A 25,035-nucleotide genomic window follows, 5' to 3' on the forward strand; every position below is an offset into this window, starting at 1 on the left:
ATATATATATATATATATATATATATATATATATATATATATATATATATATATATACGGTATACACATAAAAACTTGGTAAGGAGACGGGGGTGGAAGTGGGAGGTGAAAGGTGTTGTTGGTGGTGGAAGTGGCATTTATGAATTTATGAGGAAATTTCAAAGCAGATAAATATTTGGAACTAAATCTGTGCGACTTTTAAGTCCAATCAATGCAGCTGAGAGAAGACGACTATGGGATGGAGGCAGACAGAGGTGAAGGTAAGTTACAGAGATGAAAGGAGTGGAAAATATGTGGGATGGCTAAAAAAAAAAAAAAAAATCATCCTTGTGTCTGTTTGTTGGATGGATGGGAAATTGATGACGCTCAGTTTGCATAGGACAGTGCAAGGTTAAGCAGTAAGTCGTGTGCATGAATGACAAGAACACACACACACACACACACACAGAGTGCTCATACTAAGCATTTCCTCCCATCTTTGAGAGCATTACATCATTTCTACCTGTGTAGTCACTTTCTCTTCATTAAACAGATGAATGTGATCAAAGTTAATCCTTCCCCTCGTGGTGAACAGCTCAACTAGAGTCAGATGCCTCTGCTCCGTCTGATCACGCCACAGAGGAAGTCACACTAATACAGCCATTTATCTCCCCTGACACACACACACACACACACAGACAGAAACAGGCCAAATCAATGTGCAATAGGCTTAACAGAGGAGCAGAGGATGGGATGAGAAAGTTGCTCACAGTCATTAATAATGACAAAGGAGCAGGAGACGCACACGCACAGAGTGAGATGGAAATCACTGCTGCCTTCAGTGGATACTCAAAAAAAAAAAAGACTGTGACTGACATCACAACTCAGTGTTTTGTGTTTAAAGGCAAAGTGATCGTGATCGTTTGCCTGCTTTTCATGGCAGTACTGGGCAATAATATGACAACACAGTATCAGATTCATTACTGTCATTAAAAATCATCTTCTGTGATATGTGAATATGTTGACAGCCTTATATAAACATAAAATATGACTTATGTTGAGCTTCAGTACAGAGACAGTAAGAGTCAACTCTGTGTGTGTGTGTGTATACAGCAGCAGCGCGGTGGTGGTGGGGGTTTCCTGTCACACTCTAACCTGTTTGCAGCAGACTGTTGCTGTCAATCACGGTAACTGACATTTGTTTGTATTTAAAAGTCACATTTCAGTATAGTATGGAGTGTGTCATTTCTGCAGCTAAGGCTCTGTCTCTCTTTCAAAACAACAAAACACCTAGCTTGATGATGTTGGGGAGTAACAGATCCTGTCTTCCCTAAATTTGATTTATTTTTTAATTGCACACATTGTCACAAAACTCGCTCTCCGTCTGTGTTTATCTGCAGCAATGTCTGGATTTGTCATATTTGTCACCAGCACAACACAAGTAAAAGCTTCACTGTTCCCTGTTTCCAGTCAATGTTTCCTATTATGGTATGTTTGCAGGACCAGCAGATGTGTGGCTTCACACATTTTATTGAGTACAGAGGAGTAGAGCGGAAACAACAAACTATTTTGATAATAACAACAATAATAAATAATAATCATTTTTGTATTTCAAACAAGCTCCCTGATTTATTTCTCATGACATTTATATGAATTTTATAGAGATACCTTTTCCTCAAAAGAGAGAAGAAAAACACAACACATGATGTGTTGCTGTGTCTTGGAGACCAAATGTGAAAGTGAATGTGTAATGCACACCATCCTTGACCCCCAGTACCACAGAGGATACATGAGAGTCATGGTACTGCTTTGGTCAAGAGAAAAGATAAAGGCCGCGGTGGTGAGACTGTTGTGGAGGGCGGAGCAGCAGGTGTGGTGACCAAAACTGCAGGGTTTGGGAGGAAGACGCTCACCTTCTAAGAAAAAGGACTATGGCAGCCTCTGGCATTGTGAGTAACGGGGGGGTCAAAGACTGTCAGGTGTCAGCAGGTTGTAAAAATATACATGAAACATTTAGTGTAAAATAAATCTGTGCACACTATCCATTGCTTGGTTGGATGGCTGACATTTATATGTTCATATAATTATATTCCCTGTGTTTGATGGTCATAGTGGAGTTGTTTTGATCTGCCTCATGTCTGTGTGTCTCTCCCTCTACCTCCATCAGTGGCACCTGCTGCTGCACAGATGCCACATGAGTCTGTTCCTTCTCTCGAAACATCAGCAAATACACGACTCTGTATCGGCAGATACTCAACAGTAAGAAGATTGGATTGTGACTGGAAGGTCAAAAAAAGCTAATCAGGACATCTCTAATTATTGACGTCTTTGACACTTCAGTGTCAGGGGTGATTTGTGACAGAGGGATAGCAGCAAAAGTGAAAGGGAAGGTCTACAAGACGTTAGCGGGTCCTGGTGATCTATGGTATGGTTTGGAGACAGTGGTAATGGAGCAGGAGGCGGCAGAGCTGAAGATGCTGAGTGACCAGGATGGACAGGATATTTGAGGGACAGCTCAGGAGATGAAGTAAGTCAAGGTTGAGATGGTGACACTCGGTGTCTCAAAAGTGATATATCGTTGGATGCAGTGAATACATATTTCACTGTATTGAATTCCCCAACCCCCCCCACCCCTATGGACAAAGGATGTTAAAGATGGAGCTGCCGGGCAGCAGGAAAAGAAGAAGACCATCGAGAATGTTCATGGATACTGTAAATGAGGACGTAACAAAACAGGACACAAGGGAGAAGATAAGATGGAGGAACATCCACTGTGGCGAAGCAGAAGAAGAAGAAGAAGAAGAACAACAACAACAACAACGTCTTCCATGAAATAAGGTTTTGCAAGAAAAGTGCAATTTTTTTAAAAAAAAAATGTAAAAAATTATAATTATCTGTGTGCTAATTATTTTTACTGGAGGTTAAATAGCCCTTACTTAATCCTGTCTTTTTGCAGTGTATCCTCAAGTGTATTGTCCATTTTGGTTAATAAAAAATACAAAATTTAATATATGTCACAATAACATTCACGTTCATTTGATGCCTTTAAAAGAAAAGTTTCTGGGGGCGCTGTTGAGCAGCTGATCAAGATTTTAAAAAATGGCTAAACAGACGACACTTAAAGACTGTGAGAGCAGCCCCAGATCCCGTGGCTCTCAGAGACCCAAAACTACAACGGTGGTTGATGACGCTAACGAGACGGGTGGCCCACAGGACGACTTAGCTGCGGTGCTAAATGAGCTGCAGTCTCTTCGTAAGACTGTTATTGAGATTAACACTAAAATAAGTACTCTCGATGACTTTGGGGGAAAACTTGACAATGTGGAGAGACGTATAGCGGAGATGAACGGCTCTGTCGATGCAGTGCAAAAAGGTTTTACGGATCTTCAACAAGATATCACCGCTTACGCTAAGCGGCTCACGGAGGCAGAAGGGCGCATAGGTGACGCCGAAAACGACCTGCAGAGTGTGAATTTGAAGTTGACTGACGCTGCTAAACGCATCGCTTGTTTGGAGTCGAAGACGGAAGACCTGGAAAATCGTGCTCGGAGGAAGAACCTAAGACTGGTGGGTCTCCCCGAAAGCGCTGAAAAGACCCAGCCCATGACCGATTACATCCAGCGTATGCTGCCGGCCTGGCTGGGACTCGACGCCAACAATTCGTTCACATTGGAAAGAGCACATCGCACTCTGGCGAGACCAAGACCGGACCAAAGCAGAGCTGTAATCATTCGTTTCCTGCGATTTCAAGATCGTGAGCTGGTCTTCAACACATCCAAACATCGTTCCCTCACCCACGAGGGTCACAAAATATTCTTCGCACAAGATTTATCAGCGGAAACCATGAAGGCACGGAGCTCATTCAATGCAGTGAAGAAAAAGTTCATTGAAGCTGGAACGTTTCGGGGATTCACCTTGCGTCCCTGCAAAATGAGAGCTCTACATAACGGAAAGTTGATCTTTTTCTCCACACCAGAAGAAGCTGAGAACTTTCTCCCAAACAACTAAAGTGCCGAGGTGTATAGGTAACTACTGAAGGACATTTATGGACAATACAGGTGCATTTTAGCTTAATATAGGTTTTATTAAGTCAGATTTACATATATTTAGTATTTTTTCATTTATTTTGATTACATACACAACTGCTACTACCATTTTGGTGGACACTTTATTTTCTGTACCTTTTATACACTTGTTTATTTGACACAGGCTGCTGAGGTAGTTACATTAGGGAGTGTTAATAACACTATGTTTCATGTCTATCATTTTAGGACTATACATGTTTGAATGTTAAGGTCGAGTTGCGGGGCGCCGCATGGGCTGCCTGAGAAAAGTGCTCACAGTTAAACCACTCCTCATTAGTGTGGATTGGTATTTGCCCTTACATTGTTTAGTTTAAGTAAGGGGAGGGGGGAGGGGGAATTCAAAGGTTATGTGTTTTTATATGTCTGTTTTTTTATCTTTTACTTTACTGTTTTCATTTATTTCTTCCTCTTGTTTTTGGTCACACTCAACATGGTCATCTCTCTTACTGCATTTGTAGTAACATGGAAAGTTCAGAATTGTCTGATTTAAATTTTACAAGCTGGAATGTCAGGGGACTCAGTAAGCCAACTAAACTGAAACAGGTAATGAATAGACTTAAGAACCTACGATCGAAAATAATTTTTCTTCAGGAAATTCATATCACAGTCACTGAAATTAAACAAGTGCGACGTAGGTGGCCTGGCCAAGTCATACATGCCACATATAATAATTATGCTCGGGGGGTATTAATACTTATTCATAAAACGATCCCTTTTCAACTTACTAATATTATTCGGGATCCTCAAGGAAGGTTTGTGATCGCTCAGGGTAGGATCCTGTCCCTCGCATTGAATTTGGTCAGCATATATGGTCCTAATGAGGACAACCCAACATTTTTTGAAGATTTCTTCTTAACTTTGTCTTCCCTATATGGCCTAAATATTATCGGTGGGGATTTCAACTGCACTTTGAACCCTTCGGTAGATCGCTCTACAAAATGTGATCCTCATAAAAAATTATCTAGAAAAACTATTTTACAATACATCACAGACTTAAACTTATCTGAAATTTGGAGAAAACTTCATCCAGATAAATTGGAATACTCATGCTACTCAGGAATATATAAGTCCAGGTCTCGTATTGATTATTTCTTAGTATCACAGGAACTGGTATCTAGAGTTAAGAACTGTTGGTATGATTGTATAGTCATTAGTGATCACTCCCCCATTTCCATTTCTGTACAAATGGGGAAACTTCAACAGTCTCCTCCTTCTTGGCGACTGCAAGTGAGGTGGCTCAAAAATCCAGAATTTGTTAAATATGTAGAAGATGAGATTGACTTCTACTTTCAGGTCAACACTAACCAAACTAACGCATGCATTAGATGGGAAGCCTTCAAGGCTTATATTAGAGGGCAAATTATGAGTTTCACGAGCACTAAAAACAAAAAACAAAAAGCAGAAATTAATAAATTAGAGAAACAAATAAAATCTTTGGAAATAGATATTAATGATGAAGATGACACTGATAAACAAAAACAGTTATTGATTTTGAGAACTGAATACAATAATTTAACATCTGATGCAGCAGCAAAAAGTTAACTGTGGTTGAACCAGGCATTTTATCATCAGGGAGAAAAAGCGGGCAAATTATTAGCTTGGAGAATTAAAAAATTACAATCTGAAAGAGCCATTAATGGCATAACTACTCAGTCAGGGGAGATATCAAACGACCCTCGAGATATTAATGATACATTTAAAGAATTCTATCAATCACTGTATAGGTCAGAATGCTCTTCCTCTCCTCCTTGCAGAGATACTTTTCTTAATCAACTTCAGTTTAAAACACTTACAGAGGAGATGAAGGAAGATCTGGACAAGGACATCACAATGGAAGAACTATTGCAGTCCATTAAATGTATCAACTCAGGCAAAGCTCCAGGGCCTGATGGCCTACCAATAGAGTTCTATAAAACTTTTCAGAAGCAGCTGTTGACCCCACTTTTAAATATGTTTAATGAGTCATTCAATAATGGCATATTACCACCAACTTTGAGACTCGCTACAATAATTCTTATCTTGAAACCTAGGAAAATACCAACCAATTGCTCCTCATACAGGTCTATTAGTCTTATGGGAGTAGACACAAAATTATTGTGTAAAGTCCTTGCTAAAAGGCTAGATCCATATATCCCTTCTTTAGTACATTGTGATCAGAATGGGTTCGTACAGAAACGTCAGGGATTTCATAACATTAGAAGGGTCCTCAATATAATTCACTCTAAAACTAACACCAGGGATACGGCACTTCTTTCTCTAGATGCTAGACAAGCGTTTGATAGAATCGAGTGGCCTTATTTGTTTGATTTGTTGCCAAGATATGGACTTGGGGGAAAATTTATGAAATGGATAAAGTTATTGTATACTAGTCCTACAGCTTGTGTAAGAACGAATAACATTTTATCAGGCCCATTAAGGTTAGAGAGGTCAACCCGTCAGGGCTGTCCCCTCTCCCCATTATTGTTTATTTTAGCCATTGAGCCTTTAGCCATGTCCATTAGAGCTGAAGCTAATCTATCAGGTATAACAATTGGAGGTCATGACCATAGGATATCGCTATATGCAGATGACGTAATTCTTTTTTTGTCAAACTTATCAAACAGTGTCCAGACGTTATTGCATTTAATTAATACATTTGGTCAGTTTTCTGGATACAGTATTAATAATGAAAAATCTTCAATACTTTTCTTGAATGAAGAAGAGAGAAATAATCCGGTTATAGATACACCTTTTTTTAGTGCGAGGGAGGGATTTACCTATCTTGGGATCAAGATTACTCCCCAAATGAATACAGTTGTTGAAGCAAACTATGACCCACTGATGAGAGAGGTACAAGATTCACTTGAAAAATGGACGACAATGCCAATATCAATGATTGGCCGGATTAATTTAATTAAGATGACTATCTTGCCAAAGTTCTTATATTTGTTTCAGTCACTCCCATTACCATTGCCCAAAAACTTTTTTAATGACATTAATAGTGCGTTTTGTAGATTTATCTGGAACGGTAAAAAACCTAGATTAAGACTAAGATTACTATATTTGCCATATGATAGGGGTGGACTACAGTTGCCCAATCTACAGTGGTATTATTGGGCTGCTCAGCTGCGTAGTTCTATGTTTTACTTTGATACACACTCTCCTCCAGCATGGGTTTCTATTGAACAAGCATCAGTGTCTAAGTTGCCATTAAGCCTATACTTATATTCAGCAGATTTTAAAACTTTAAAGAAAAAAACAACAAATTCCTTTCTTAAAAACTCTATTGATATTTGGTTTAGGGCTCATAGACATATGGGTGATACACCCCCCATCTCTCAATTTTCACCTATACGGGATAATGCGCAGTTCACTCCTGGCAGGGCAGACGGTGGTTTTCGGGCTTGGGCCGACAGGGGGATACGAAAAATTGGAGACTTATATGTTCAGGGCAATTTATTAACATTTAATGACCTTTGTGTGAAATATTTAATTCCAAAAAAAAATTTTTTTAAGTATTTACAGTTGAGGCACTTCATTTTATCAAGGTGTCACCAGGCTACACATGAGCCGCCGCTGTCATGTCTTGAGGGTATTGTGTTAAAACACATGAATGGTAGACGGCAAATTTCTACACTCTATACTGCACTTGTCTCGCATGATGAGGAATCTAGTCATGATAGAAGGAGGGCATGGAGTTTGGATATTAAGGAAGATATTGAAGAAGCTGAGTGGGCGAAAGCTTGTTTAAAAGCTCAATCTCAAACCATTAATACTCGAATGAAACTGTTACAACACAAATGGTTGATGAGGACATACATAACCCCTGAGAAACTCAACAAGTGGTCCCCTGACATTCCAGATACATGTGTGAAATGTTTGACTGAGAAAGGTACTTTAATTCATTGTGTATGGGAATGCCCGAAATTGGTAGCTTTTTGGAAAATGGTTGCTTGTACTTTAAGTTTGCTTACAGGCACTCGGGTACCCTGCGTAGCTAAACTCTGTATTTTGGGGATATACCCAGATTGCTTTTCTGTAAACTCTAAGTGTAAGACTTTGATCAACTTTGGCCTCCTGCAGGCCAGGAGGATGGTTGCACTATCTTGGAGGGAAACTGAAGTATCCTCTACACAATCTTGGATTAGGGAGATGGCAAGGTGTGTTACATTAGAAAAGTTAACCTATGTAATTAGGGGTAAAGCACAAGAATTTGAAGAGGTGTGGACACCCTTAATTAACTTTCTCAAGCAACAATAGATCATACTTGTTTGTAAGACTATAGAGTGTGACAATTTGATTTAATATTTTAATTTTATTTATTTATTTTATTTATTATTATATTTTTATTTTATTTTGGTGTCTGTGTATACAGCAAGGTTTGCTTGTGTATTATTGTGTAACTGGTTTGGTATGGGGCGATTTGTTTATATGTTCTTATTGAAAATCAATAAAAACAAAAAAAAAAAAAAAGAAAAGTTTCTGACGTGCATTTTCCATAAAAGATATTTTTCAGTGGACTGAAAACCTCTTCAGCCTCTGTCAGCGCACGATAGATGCAAAACGGAGGCTGCGTGTCATCGGTGGTCTGGTAGGAAATCTCATGCTTGATTTCCATGTCGCCTTCTTCCCAGTTTGCACAAAAACTCTTGACTTTCCACATTTCCACAAATGACACAAATACTAAAGTGTGGTACATTCTGATGACTGAAAAATCTCAAGCCTCGAGCTACCAAAAAAAAAACCCTGCAGCAACTTTAAAGGCCACTTCCCCGAAGGACTCTGCAACCTACCGAACAAGTCGTCCCTGGCCAGAGCGTAGAGGATACGCGAGGCTCCGATGAGGTTGCTCATGGCAGCGGAGAGCGTGGAGGAATAAACCCCGATGGTGACGAAGGGTTTCCACACATTAATGTCCCTCAGGAAACTGTAATCCCTCTGAAGCAGCACACTGGGGATGGGGGAGGAGAAAAGGCAACACATTGATGTAAATAGTCAGGAATGTGAGTTTGCTTTAGGCCTTTAAAATGAATTTAGTGAAAAGGAAGTTCATCTTCAACTTTATTATAGAAATGACAGTAGAGAGAAACTGACTTAACAACGTTCAAAGTGTTCGATTATCACAGTGTTGGAGGCTTTTCAACTAAACCATGAAGAAACCATTTCATGACAGCAGTTACCTTTTTCTGCAATAATAATAATAAATGAAGTAGACCAACACGGCCTTCAGGTTGGTGCGACGTACACATTAGATGTGAGTACTGTGTGTGGCACATCTTAAGGGGCTATATTCTAATAAATTATAATGCTATAACTTAGGCTCAGGTTCTCAAACTTTTCATACCACCTGAGAAAAACTCTCAAAGTTACACCAACGTTTAAATACAGAACAAAGTCAGCTACAGACTTTATTCCCAATAAGATCATTTGCTCTCTCATCATCCTCCTCTTCCTAACATATACTTCACACACTGTTATAGTGACATCAGATGAAGATGGAGCGAGAGATGAGGTGACTTTAAATATTATTATTTTGTTAAGTTTTCCACTCCCACATCACATACCCATGCACCCTGGTATACACAGTAGCACAGAGGAAGCTTGCGTACCACTGGTGGTGCACATACCAGAGTTTGAGAACCATGTACTAAGGCTACTGAGCCTGGTCTGAAGAATTATTCAGCGTATGTATATACAGTAAAGTATAGTGGACTATATTTTTACACTTCACAAGTGAACAATGACATTCTGATTATTATTATTATTATTCATGTTCCTGTTCGACCCAGTACATGAACATGATCACATGCAACAAGCTTGACTCTGCTCATAATTTAAACATTCAGACCCAGACATCCAGCGGGTGAAAAGGTTGTGTGTCATTTCAGGCTCATTTTTTTTTCCTAGAGGGTGTTCAATGATAAAAAGACTGAAGAGGAAGTCATGATTACTCTGCCAGGGTGCCTAATCATGTGAGTGAGTGTGTGTGTGTGGCGGAGAGATCAGAGAGTACAAACCCCACAGCAGGGTGTGCATGATTACGGCCTGAACCCCCCCCCCGCCTCTTCTCAATAAAACCCAGCCGGAAAGATGTGAATTAGAGTGCAAAATATTTCTCCGTCCTGCTGTTCTGAAGCATGCATCCAATCCATCATCCGTCCCCCATCTCTCACCACCTTCAAGCCCTCATCATGGGATTGTCACAACCTTTCTTTCTATTTTTGTGGCTTTCCCTTTTTGGACTGAACATGTTGGGTGTTTTTTGTTGGTGCTTTTTTTTTGACTTCACTACGATATTTACTGTATCATAACTTCAAAATAAAATGCAGCCTTACTGCATGAGACACCAGGGGAAATGCTACGTACTCCAATGCGAGTATTAAAATGTCATGACACGAACTGTTTCTAACATTTATGCATTGCATTTTTTTAATTTGGCATAAAACATACAGTTTGTAGAACAATCAAAATAGAACAATTAAACGAAAGCGTTTGCATTGCAAATTAGATTTGACACTCCCTTTCTTTACATACTTGTACCAGTGTCCATTCTTTCCCTCTACTCTCTCCCTCTCTCTCTCACACACACTTTCCTTTTAATTAAGAGTCTCATCACATTTTCTTTCAGGTCCAGTGATTTTAATACTTACTATCATGGCCCTATTATGTATTGTTCATTCCATCCAAAGATCTGAACACACTATTATTTCAAACAGAGCCCGAGAGGCAGCCATTATACACACACACACACACACATATATACTTTGATGTTGCCAGAAACCAACAAAATAAAGGTTCTTTGGAGAATTTATCACCCTCAAAATCATGAAATGCCAACTACTACTACTGTGTGTGTGTGTGTGTGTGTGTGTGTGTGAAAAGCTGATGAACAATTGCTTTAATCAGAGCCCCTGACATATTCATAACACCAACAAAACCTGCTCAATGGTCTGATACAAAAGTGCACATTTGAAGAGGTGTCTCTGTGTGCTTTGAAAAAAGAAGGAGACGCACTAAACACGACGAGAGAATTAAGAGTGTGTGTGTGTGTGTGTGTGTGTGTGTGTGTGCACGTCTGCGTTGGAGAGCAGTGACTGATGATGTGGCTCAAACCTCATAGGCTGATTATTAATTTCTCTGACGTGCAGCAGAAGCAAAATAAACCTTGAACAAAATTTGACATTTCCAAACTCGCTCTTAAAATAAAACCAATGCAAACTGTCTGACACTTAGGAAAAGTGTGTGTGTGTGTGTGTGTGAGAGATAGGGATGTCACTTTAATTTAGATATCCATTCACACTTGGGCAGAAAGTTCAAACTCAATCCTTACACTCCAGTTTGAGTTCAAAATATAAAGCTTAAAACTACAACACCTCCGTTTTGTTTTTTGCTGTAAAGACAGAAGGTCAATCATTGACCCTCGCTGCTTTTACATGAAATTTCAGGCAACTTTATTGCAGAAATTTGAAGAAAATTAAAGGAAATGTCAATATTCAGTTTTCAGGTGTATGACTTATCATTTCCTGAAAGTAAAAACCTCTTTCACTGGATTCTTATTCCTGACCTTCCCATAACTGACTGTAGAAACTTAGAGGTAAGTGAAGGAAATGTCAGAGTAATCTTTGTGCCAAATCTGTGGAAGAACTGCATGCATTGCATTGCAGTGATGTGATGTGTAAAGGCAGGGACAGGACAGCACGCACCGCTGAATGTGTGTTGCATGAGAAACCACCGTATACGGAGTACTTTTGGTTAGTCGTTGTCACTTAACACAGTCCAACACTACATCAAGCATCACAACCTGACATTGTTACACAAAGACGAAGCCATACATGTATGTTGCCAGACACGTTGCCATGTTTTCTGGGCCCAGACTTATCTGAGATGGACTCTACGTCAATCTAAGATTTAAAAAAAAAACAACAACAAAAAAACATTCAGGCTGTCATGAATTAAAAATGCAAAAAAAGCATGTGTAATGGAGAGGATCCATGCACACGGCATGGGTGGTCTGCATTAGGAGTGAGTTAAAATATTGATTTGCTGATATTCTTCCTAGTGCAATACGATAATTGATAAACCAGGGCAAACATTGATATTTAATTTAAATTAAGGCACTCTAAATTAAACAGTTCCTGCTAGTTTCACTGACTGGGTGTTGATGTCTCCTCACGGCGGCACTGCGGGATCATGGCGGAGAAAAAATACTTTGTTCTCTATGTTGTGACTAAAGAGAGAAATCCTGCACTTTTAACTTTTCACGGACATATCGTGATTGACTTGTAATATATTGATTATCACACAACTGTTGTCTGTGGTATCATGGACCATGTATTGCAAATCATATCCTAAGGTACCATGTGATTCTCACTCCAAGTCTGCATATATATATATGTATATATGTATATATATGTATATGTATATATATATATATGCATGTATACATATGTATATATATACATATGCATATATATGTATATATGTATATATTTATATATATGCATGTATACATATGTATATATATATATATACATATGTATATATATATATGTATATATATGTATATATGTATATATTTATATATATGCATGTATACATATGTATATATATATATATATATACATATGTATATATATATATATATGTATATATATATGTATATATATATATATGTATATATATATATATATATATATGCATGTATACATATGTATATATATATATACATATACATATCCATCCATTGTTTCCTGCTTTATCCTCCACATGAGGGTCGCAGAGCTGATGGTGGCAGTCCTAGCTGGTCACCATACCGACCATGCACGTGGGAGGTGCTAGGTGCACCGCCACGTGCAAAAACCAGAATACCACAAAGGAGAATAAAACTGACTGACAGGGTTTTTGCAATAATTGTAAAAATGACTATCACAGAGAAAGACACGATCTCGAGCACAAGTGTAAAGTGAACCTCACCGCAAACATTTGAAAAAACATTTCTGACTTGATTTCAACTAAGTGTCATTTTAACACTTTCTGATTTAAATGATATTAAGTGTTGAAATCATTTGACAGAGTTGATCACGTCAGTGTTAAATCAACTCTGCAGCGGCGCAATTAAGCTCTGCCCACCCATGCTTCACTGCTTCGGTTGGCGACAAGACAGGTCGACTCCATTTTCCTCCTCTGATACAGTTCTACGCCGTACGTGTAATTAAACTGAAACTATTATAGTAATGCTGTTAACTGCAGTATGTTCAATGAAACACCTACATACATATGTATGTATATATATATGTATGCATATATGTATATATATGTATGCATATATATATACATATATGTATGTATATATATATACATATATGTATGTATATACATATATATAGATATATATATCTATCTATATATATATCTATATATATATAGATAGATATATATATCTATATATATATGTATATAAATGAGGATTGTTAAAAAAGTCCTCATAGGAATTCCCATCTTGCACTAGCCAGTGAGAAGAAGAATCCTTGCTATATTTTCTTTATTATATGTTAAGCTTCCTTATTTTAACCCTAGTCATGCTGCAGTTTGGAGGTATGGCTGCTGACCACAACCAACAGGGTCAGCAGCCATACCTCCTTGCTGCTGGGCATCAGAAGAGCAAGATTGACAGCTTCTGCATCACCATGAATAAGAATCTCATCCCTCGGGGCATTTTTCAAAGCACATACAGTGTTTCGCATAAAAGTCTGTACATTGTACCTTCATTCATAATGTTCTAATATAATGGTGAAAAGGCATAAATAAATGTGTTTGAAAACGAATAATTATGTTTGTTGGAATTCAGTTTTATAATTTAATATTTACACTACCCAAATAGTAAAAAATATTTGAACTCCGAGCAGTGTTACTGATCTAATCCTCTCGTGTTATTTTAACTCTGTTTTAAATGTTTAACTGTTTTGAAAGAGTTCATTTAACTCTGAAGAGTGTGGAGCTATATAAACCCACAAAAAGTGTTGAAATCAACTCTGTGGGAGTTGATTCAACACTCGACTTTTTGCTGTGCAGCGAACAGACAGACAGATGTCTCTGGCAGTTATAGATACAGTACAGTAGATGTATGCCGCATCATGAAGAGGATATTCAGCAGACTGTTGAGCAGCTCAAGTCTCGAAAACAGCGAGAATGGACAAACATTCTCCTTTCAGCTCCTCCCTCTCTGCATATTTGATTTGGCAGAGATTTCTACAACGGATGCCCTTCCTGACGTCACCCTCCCATTATCCGAGCTTGGGACAGGCACTAGCTCTTGACCTCTTGACCTCAGGGAACCCTTCAGGTTCATATCTTGATTTTCAACCCACGGTTCGATTAAAGGATCGATTTATTTATTTTGGGGGGGAGTATGAAAAAAAAAAAGAGATATTCAACAGAAAAACTGGAATAATTATTAAGACACTTATTACAATTTACAAGGTGTGACCCACCTATCACCCTATGTCAGCTAAGATTGCCACAGCACCCCCGTGACCCTCCTGTGGAGGATAAACAGTAGAAAATGGGTGGGTGGATGTAAGCAAAATAATTTCACTTCTGTAAAATTCTGTAAGTAAAGTAAATGAAATCCTCCACACGCTGAGTGTCAGAAATAACAAAAAAAAAGCAACATTTTTCTTTTCTAAAACAAAATACTGATACAAAAATAAACAGAACTAAACTCTATCGTGGAGATGATTTAAACTTAGGAAACAAACATTCTGTGTGCGCCATAAACCACAGATATGTAAACGTTGACCACATGAACCACAAAATAACTATGTGATGCGTTTTCTCTTTCGCTGTCCCCTGTCCCATGTCCCCTGTCAACTGTCCCCTGTCCCCAGTGCAGTGGCTGCTGGGGCCCGAGCACACTAACCAAATACTTGAACTTCTCAATCTCGACCCCCGCAAACGGGCAAACTCTTGCTCACTCGTCATATGTTTGGAAACATGGTCACATGACACGCAGTTGGAGGAGGCTGGATGTGAAAATGTATGTTCAACGTATTTAAGCGTCCATTTTTTGATATATTCAGTAAATAGTAGGGATGCACGATATATCGGCATTAATATCGTTATCGGCCGATGTTCGTCATTTTTTAACATATCGGCATCGGTGCAATGAGTAAAACTGTAAACAATGTTTATACCCGTCTAATTGCTGTTTGTGTATGTGTGTCGGGAAGGGGAGGCCATGCGGCATTTGTTTGGGCACATGACAGCGTCAGTGACGCAAGCGCAGCACGAGATGATGTGTTGTTGCCGGGAGGAAGGGTTGTTGACTTTATTTACGTACCCAGTATAGACGCCCTTATCTCGGTTACAGTAACTTTGGCAGGGTATTATTTTTATTTATGTTCATGTTTGTAATTTATGATCCAAACTTTCTCACGGGAGTTTAGTGAGTTGAGGGAGTTAAACTGTACTTTCATTTAGTTACACACTTGCTACAAGTGCAGTTGTAGTTGGTTACTTGTGTCTTATGTGACCTTGTTATTTGGAGGTAAAACATGTTTTGAAAATAAAGGAAGACATTCAAAAATTCAGCTTGCGTGATTTTCATTCTGTACAAATTTTTATCATCTCAGAAACTTTTTTTTTTTAAAACATATATCGATATCGGTAGATATCGGTTATCGGCCATAGCAGCAATATTAATATCGGATATCGGTATCAGTCATATAAATAGTCATTTAAAAACGTTTAGTAGCACTGACAGCTGTGAAAACACTGAAAATCTTCTGTCTGTTAACTAAAGGTTCAAGTGAATGAACAAATTAGATTAGAGATTTTTATATCATTTTCTGGAAATGGGGTTTGTAATATTTGTGTGTGCAGGCAGGAGAAATATCTGAGTATCTCTGAAGCACTCGAGTGTGTCACTGGAGAGTGAGAGAGACAACACATTTTATAATGTTGTGTTTCACATGCTCACAAGGGACTCAATAAAATGTGTGTACAGTTACCTCTTTAAGACTTTCTCTGGCATAAACACTGACTTTTTCAGGACCAGTAGTCTCCATGGAGACCAAAACCTTGTCCTAATGATGCAGAACCTAATTTCTGTGGAATGACTATAATTTAGGACTAAGATTGTAACTGTGGTTAAGTGAAGGTTAGGGTTGAGCATTAACTGGTTGTGGTTTAGGATAGGGATAAGGTTTTGGTTGGGCTGTGCAAACTAATGTTAGTCAATGCAGAGTCCTTAAAAGGATAACTGCTCAAACCTGTGTGTGTGTGTGTGTGTGTGTGTGTGTGTGTGGGGTCTGATAGTAATTATTGATCAGCTCATCCAGCTGAAATGAGCTCTGCCATCCAAATAAAGAGGGGAACAAAGCGTAAGTGAGTGAGTGACAGATTAAAAGAGCTCATTTAGAGAAGAGGAGGAAACAAAGCTAAATGACTAAAAGGAGCCCACAACGATCGTTTGGCTGATTGTTCTCTCTCCTCCGGCACTGCTCCATCCTTCAGCTCATTTGTTTACCATTTTTATTCATGCCCTCATTTGTGTATCCATGCGTGTTCATCTTTTAATCCATCATTTTGTGTGTTTGTGCCGATGATAATTCACCGGCGCTTTGGTCTAACATTATGGATTCATTATCTGCAATTTTTCAAATGGGATGAAAAATGACGTGCTGACAACAGACGCGTGTGTGTGTGCGTGTGTGCGCGTGTGTGTGTGTGCTCAGGTGTAATCTAACATGCGCATAAGCATTCCCATCACACAGTGAGCTTAAGCTGCAGCTGATCTTGGTCGTCTCAGCTCACAGAGTGCGAGGTCACCCCTCATCAGGCCTAATGCAACGATTCAGGTACTTTAAAAAAGCTCCAGAACGACCAAATAAATGCTCAAGTCGGGTCAGATCCACTGAGTGAAATGACTCTAACATCAGTATTTTACGTGAACATGTGTGTCGCTGTAATGTGGACGTGATTCTGTATGTCGACTCCCTGTAGACCTTCTTATACAGCATTTACCACAACTAGGATTTTCTTTTATTTGCCCTTCTCTCTTCAGGGCGGGCAGGTACACCACTGGTGTGTTTTTAAAAAAGCCAGCTTACTTACTCCAACGGGGAGCCCCGACCCCAAAAAGTATTCATATAACTGACAGTAGTAGACAATGAACTTCCTGTTTAGTGTCTCTGAATGGTCATGTGATATATGTTTTTAAGCGTGTTTGTATGGAGAAACTTTGAAATTGTGCTTCGTCACTCATCTGGACTGTTTGCTGGCATCATCTTCTTCATCATCACTTTCTTCTTCTTTGTGGCAGAGTGCTATTTGAAACTTCCATGGGATATTTACACAAGGGGGTGACCCATGTCATGGGCGACCTTACCCTACCATTGTAAAGAATGGAACATGTACTGTACTTAGTGTACTGTACCGTACCAAAGCGATCCATTCCACTTGATAACTAAATCCATTTCTCGTTGGTTTTGTGTTTGTTTTGCAACTAAAAACAAAGAAAAAAGAAATCCCTGTGAACAATAACTACTTCACCATGGGTCAGAAACTAGTGAGGATGAGTTTGCATGAGTGTATAAAAAGAAAAGTACAGTGACCATTTGTCTAACTTACAAGCAGCTGATTAAAAGTACATGCCAGTAGCGTGAGGATGCATAAATACAGGTCACAGTTATAGGGCAAGTGAAGGGCACAGACACAGAAGAGCTGCAATATTTTCTTCCAGCGGACCACATGCTGTTTCAAGTGTGAAAGTCACTATTTTCAACTTTGAAAAACCACTGCCTTTGTTGCACCCCAGTGAGGGTATCATGAAAGAGAGTTTGCTGCCATACTTAACTCAGGAAAATGATAAACGGTGAGGGACTGTCCAGGAAGACAGATGGACAGAGGTGTCTTTTCATTTGCCTCCTCCAAAAGAGATTATGGTGAGCTCCAGAGGCGAATATATTCTTAAAATATTAAAGGGATGGATCAGTTTTTTTTTTTAAACGCAGTTGTGTAAGACACTGACAGCATAACACTTTAAAAAAAGGCTAAGATAATATCTACGACTGCCTAATTCAACAATATCTTGTGAATGTGTTTGCTCTTTATCTCACTGTTAGCAGTAAAGCTGACGTGTGTGTTGCTATGTAAACTGCTAACTGTCAACACTGAAGTCCATAGAGACAATAATAGATTTGACATCACAGCACAATCCACTGCTGCCTCCATCAGTGAGTTCAAATGTCTTATTGTGGGACTTCAGTGTTTGAAATTATGATTGGATATGAAAACCTGCCAAAGGGGGCAGCAGAAAACCAGCAGGCCCCCCCCCACCCCACCACCACAAGAAAAACAAATTAAATGAGACTGATTTGATAGAGTGAGTTAGGCAGATGTAGATTGTTGTACAGACGAGCCGTTAGTTACGTGGCTACAATCAGTTTCTCTGACTGAGAGCAACACACACACACACACAGCTCAGTCAACACTGAATACAACTGCACTTAAAAAACCTGAAACATCCTTTAGGTTGATGAGATTTTGTTCATATAGTTTGATTACTTTGGTCTACATGTGTCAGTTATGAGTGACTCGGATAAAAAAACATCTCAAACGATGTCTGACATCAAGACAAAAAATATGAGCATGCTTGTGTTTGCTGTGCTCACTGGACACTGTCTGTCCAGCCTGTCCTTCCATTCTCTGTGTTTCTCTTCTCCAGCCATCCCTCTCCTGGATCTGTCACCCGTCAGCAGTATTCTCTCTCCTTTCTCTTTCCTCTTCCTGTCCATCATTCATGCATCCATCCACACGGTGGAACAGTGTTCCCTCCTTTTGTCACTTACTCCCTATTGCTCCACTGCAGAGATTCCAGTCACTTTCATCTTTAACTGTTGATGTGGAGGCTAAACTCTCAACAACACGTATGCCCTCAGAGATCCACAATGCAGCGCAGCAACACATGACACCGCCCCATTCAAAGTGAATGACCAGTGTTGCAATTAAGCTTCATGAAAGCTAGTTTAGTTTGCTGCGTGACGTTGAAAGTAGCTACTCAATGTAAAGCTATCACTATATGCATAACAATTATATTTTAATGTTATGTAGCGACACAGATTGGATTTTCACATTTCCACAATTGATCTCATAAAACATGTGATTTAAAGTAACATGAAATGCATATAACTGTATATTCAGAGCATGTGTACTTTCCTAACTTTGGTTACGGCATAGTGAATCCAGACACCGCAGACATAGGCTGGACAAAATGACATACAGTGGTATGCACGCTTCCTCTCGTGATACTTGGAGGGAAATCAGAATACTGTTCTACTGTAAATACCATGGTATGTGACCGGAGTGCGTAAATGAAATAAATAACAAAAAAAATATATAAATAAATGAAATAATAATAATTGAAGTCACGTTATCTCTTGCTCGATCTTAATCTAATGTTGCTATACCAGTGTGTGAAGTCCTATATAAGTAGTTTTTAAGTTTTGCATCTTGATCTATTTCAAATAGTCACAGTAACCGATCGACTTTTTGTAATCATAATTGAATAATTGAATACTTATTACTTGGATTATATTTAATTCACTCTGTTCCTGACAAGTAGCTAATGCTAGCCAGTTAGCCATCTGCAGAAATTAGGTTTGTAGTAAATGGTCTGTGCTTTTCTAGTCTTAATAACCACTCAAAGCAGCTTTACATTACAGTTTTGCCATTCACCCATTCACTCACCGTTTCATACAGTACATCTAATCAACGACCTTCAAGTTGAAAGACAACTCGCTCTACCGCTGAGCTTCCGTCGCCCCGTTGTTAGCGTCTTGTCAACACAAACCAGTAGTGAGAAGTTGTTCAGTTTTGGTCACATGAAAGGAATACACAACAAAATGAACTATGGATCAAATCAATGAGAATCTGGAGATTGGTGTCAATATTGCTGCTTTCCATTTGTAGCCAGAACCTGGAATATGTGAAGTCATGTACACAGATGTGTTCATGTTTGTTTCACAGTTAATCTGTAGTACACTATAGCACTGATTTTTTTTATTTATTTATTTTTTATCTGCAGACATGTTGCTATGCTGTTTGAGTCGTACTGAATTGATATTGCTAACAATGGTTAGCCCGAGATATGTTTGTATCCATGTTTAGGTTGAGGTGACATTACTCCCCGCTCCTACTTCCGAGTTCCGATGTAAATGGAACATCGCATATTCAGAACAGTGTCCGTTTAATAGCTCCTCTGGTGTTTTCTGTCCTATAACATGACAATTATCAGCATTAATAATTCATCACACCAGCTATTGAGGGAAAAAAAAACACTATTTTACATATGATTTTACAGTTTATGTGCATAAAAATATGGCAGAGATAGCTGGAATCCTAATGAGTGGATTAATGCATCGACAATGTGTTATAAACCTATTTCAACCAGCGATTACGTTAAACATACCTGAAAAAAAACACATTGAGTGTAATGTAAATGCAATTCTGAAGTGACAAGGTTAATGATGATCCACAGTATGTGCTTCTTTACCCTGAATATCCCAAAACACAGCTGTCACTTCCACTACCTCAAACTGTATTGTCTCATAACCCTGAGTTACAAGCATGGAGTTTAAGTGGTGGAATAATACTAACAAGTGGATCGCGAGTGTACGGAATGACTAAATGGAGTGGCTGGAAATTGGAAAATGGTGGAATGAAGAGCAGTCATAGAAGGAAACGATTAGATAAAGCAATTTAAAATGTGAACGGGGAAAGGACATGGACACCTAGAGAGGTGGTAGGGTTAAGGACTGAGATAGAATCAGTAGGAAGAGGTGTGTGTGTGTGTGTGTGTGAGTGAGGTGGTGGTCTTGGTGGTGGATCAGTTTAAGTTTTTGGCCAAATGGAGTCAGTCTGCTTTATTGAAATGTTCTTGTATAAGGTATTGACGCAAGGCTGCCCATGGGGACAGAAGGAAAAAATGATTTCAGCCATTTAAAAAACGTACACCTGCTTAAAACTGCATTATTTATCATAATATACTGAATATAATATCTTTGATACTCTATCTTGATCTTAGATGGCCTTTTCCACCTGGAAACTGAAGTTTGTATATCGCTCACTCTCATTTTTTTCCAACTTTTTAAATGACTTGTGTACATGTTTTAAATAACATGAATACAATTATGTTTCAATCCATTTTGAACAGATAAGTCACAAATGTGCTCTCGTCTCAATTGTTAGTTTTTAAAAAGTTTGGGAAACACCGTTTAAAAGAGGTGTTTGAGGATTAGGACTAAGGTTTCAGGCTTCACTTTACATCAGGTTTGTGTTCGGAATTGAATCATCTACTGGGATTTGGGGGATTAATTCAAACGAGGACTGCAAGCAGCACTGAACAGGCCCTTGAAAAATATGTGTGTGTGTTGTGGGAGTATTAGTGTGTGTATTGGGGGAGGTGTCTAACTGTGAGCGTGTCTTTGCTTGAATGAATATGCACACATGGTTTTCCTACTCCCTCTACAGCGTGTGGTGCATCAGTGACCTGTTGGCTAATCCGCCTCACACTATAGAAGCTTTTGTATTAATAACTGACTTGATAATTCTATTAATTTGACTGTGCCGGGGTTTCTTTTGTCGCGCTATCTCTGACATGCAGCCTTGTGAATGTGCATGCAGAAAGTGCAACCCCCCCCAGAGTCTCTCTCTCTCTGTCTCTCTCTCTCTCACACACACACACACACACACAGTGGAAAAGAGCTTGATAAAGTAGCGACAGGGCAATCTGTCATGGCTGGCTAGCTGGTCACACGAGGTTAATAGATTCTACTACTATCTCACATCCCCTCAGCCTTCAACACAGTCATCGTCACCGGGCCTCTTACCAAACTGGCATATCATCAGCGATAATCTCAAACCAGACTAAATATGGTGACACTCTATTAACAGTGACCCTGGAAACCAGTTGTATGGCTTTTACATCCAAATGAGCCTTTTTCTTTGCAGCGCTAACATCCGTGAAGCAGAAAATGTGCTCATTCGGTGGAAAGAAAAGAAAAGAAGAGCGCTCAGTATCCGTCACCACATCTGCAAAGTCAATCTCAGGAACGGGGCTCCTGTGGAGATGCTGGAAAATTCCATACCTTGCACTGAGTTGTGTTGCCAGACTGGAATGCATCTGACCAAACACTCGACACTAAATTAAATGTGTGAACAGAAGTAAAGTGAATTTATTCTGCCAGAGAATCCTTACGCACATTCTCTTCCAAGAAGGAAGTGCCACGGTTTTGCAGGACTCCAGAGAAGTCCACATGCAGAGCGTACGATGAGAACCACTTGCTGCATCTGATGTGAAAATCATGTGTGAAGTGACTGAAGGCGTCAGTTCTGGGTTTAATTATCTCATCCCTCGTTATAATGAGCGCCCGCTGACGAGCCCAGTGTCACACCTGAGCGAGGGCACGACATCGACATGAGTAGGCGTCTGTGAAGAGGGGACCCTCACAGAGCGGTATAATCATTTTCAGAGGCCACGCCCACCTCCCTGACATTTACTTTTAAATACAACTGCTTTGCCTTGAAAATTATGATGCAGAACTACAATTTGCCAAGGGTGGTAATTTAGAAGAGCCTTTTGTAAAGGTTAGTTTGTCACTCATTAAATCTTGCCCTTTTTAAAACAGGCAGCACAGCTGACTGTGAAGAGAGCAGGACTGCCACCTTTTGGACGAGTCAGGAAACTACAGCTGAAATTCCCCCTTATTGCTGTCATAAACAAACGGACACCAGAAACGTTTGTGAAAGGACACAAACTTGTTTATTTTTGTTATCCATGCATGCCTTCTTCACAAGTATGTACTTTCCTTATGTTGGCGTTCTTGTATTTGTTAACTGGTATAAACACTAAACTTGTCACGACCAGCAGTCCTCATGGTGACCAAAACCTGGTCCTAATGAGCTAAAACCTAATTTCTGAGGAACTAGTTAAGTTAAGGATGGTTAAAGTTAGGGATATTGCTTTGTTTAGGTGGTAAAAAAAATATCCTAAGAAAATAGCTGTGCAAACCTGTGTGTTCTTATCTTGATTATATTTATTATAGGACTGTGTACGAACTTTTATTATTAATCCATCAATGTATTACTAATCTATTTTCTCAATTGATCACTTAGTTGTTTGGTCCAAAAAATGACAAAAAAAATTGTTGATCAGTGTTTCCAAAACCTTCAAACGATGATGTTCTAAAAAAGTCTTGTTTCGTCCACAAATCAGAAATATTCAGTTTGAATGATTTCTTTGTTATACAGAGCAAAGAAACCAGAATCTATAATCAAGAAAAGAAAAACATATAAAACAATGAATCAATTATCAAAATAGTGGCCTAATATCTTAGTAATTGATTAATCTGTAAGGCCTAAATTATCATGTACCACTCATTAGCAAACAAAACTATGGTGAAGGCCATGAGTGTACGTACTTAATGAAGTGAAGAATGGAGAGAAAGACCAAGAACAGGAAAAAGAAGATGATCCGTGAAGTACTGGCTGATTGAACATGATGGATGCCAACTGCCATTAAATACCACGAAAAACTGATGGCTGAATGATTGTGAATTATGTGTTCATGCATGTATAGATGTGATATATACTTAGTGTATATTTGAATACACAATCATTTATGTATCTTGCCCATCTGTATACTGTAACTGCATGACAAGGAAAAGATAACAGCAGGTAACCTGGTTGTGTTATGCAGGGTGATTATCAATGACAGCGCTTTGCTTTCTCTTTTCACTGATCCACCACGATTTTATTAAATAAACACATACTGAACAAAATGCAGCCCCTGGAAAGGTTTGTGATCTCACATTCATACAAAGTGGCCAGATTTCTCCTCATTTCTAGACCCGTTTGTTCACAGACAATATAAACTACTTGAATTATTCTGCCGTGATAAATGTGATCACTAAACTTTTATGAAGCACTTTTCTTTATTGTACTTTATTATACTTTGTGTTGTGACTGTGAGTAAACTAACCTCACGCAGCAGAAACAGCAGTGAAAGTAAATGTTTTTCTAGGGGCAGAGTAAAAATACATCGCAGCATGCAAACCCCTGCTTCCTTTCTATTATTACAAAATGAAAGTTGAATATTAAAATAGATTGCACACCTGTAAAGCAGCCTGACACTATTGGCCCACTTCTAATCTCCTGATAGTAGCTTGTGGCCAGTCAGAGGCTGAATTCTTGTGAACACACATGTCAGATATCGTCTGGTGACTTTCTTTTTTCCACAGTGCACACAATGACACTATTGTGACACTATCACGAGAGAAGTGATCACATGGAGACATTTAGTAATATAGAGAGTAAAATAAAAACAAGCAGCAGATTATTGTTCAAAAATAACCGGAATAAGTTTAAAAACAATTAGCTGGAATAATGCATGTGTAAGTAAAAGAGAGGCAGCTGTCCTTGCACCGAAGAACGTTATAACCACTACAAAAAGAAATCATACAAAGATCACTGTTAATACAGTAAAATTATGTATGAGCTTTGATGAGGGTAAGAACCTATAAAAGTAGCACTGGTAAGAGGAAGTGGACTCTAATCCTGTGGTTACCAAACCCTAGGTCAGAAATCCACAGGTCCCAAAACAAATGTGTTGATTTTTCTAACCTTTTAGTTCAGATTTAAGGGCATAATGTTTCAAATTATGTTTACTAGCAAATGATGTGTTCACCCATTCAAAATGACTACAGATATGACTGTGAATTATACTTTTTACACAAATTAACACAAATTTGTGTATCATGATGTTGTGATTTGGGACAATAGCTTGCCATCTTTAAAAAGTGGGTCCCCACGTGCAAAGTCCTGAGCAAGGACTGCAGCAACGTGTCCTCAAAACACCTCCAAAAGTGGTTTCTTTGATCGGGTCCGAAGACGCCGTCATGATGAAAGTCCAGACCTGTACTTAGCACAGGTGGCT

General features: G+C 38.9%; 1 protein-coding gene across 1 annotated transcript in view; it reads right to left on the reverse strand.

Moving 5' to 3' along the window:
- zgc:153039 (uncharacterized protein LOC767698 homolog) overlaps positions 1-25,035 on the reverse strand; it is an 85,965-nt gene that overhangs the window by 41,127 nt on the left and 19,803 nt on the right. The window contains exon 7 of the mRNA XM_044032162.1: positions 8,837-8,994. Coding sequence (XP_043888097.1) covers positions 8,837-8,994 — 158 coding nt within the window. The remainder of the gene's footprint in view (positions 1-8,836; positions 8,995-25,035) is intronic.

The sequence above is a fragment of the Solea senegalensis genome, linkage group LG8, assembly GCF_019176455.1.
Source record: "Solea senegalensis isolate Sse05_10M linkage group LG8, IFAPA_SoseM_1, whole genome shotgun sequence".
Taxonomy (NCBI): Eukaryota; Metazoa; Chordata; class Actinopteri; order Pleuronectiformes; family Soleidae; genus Solea; species Solea senegalensis.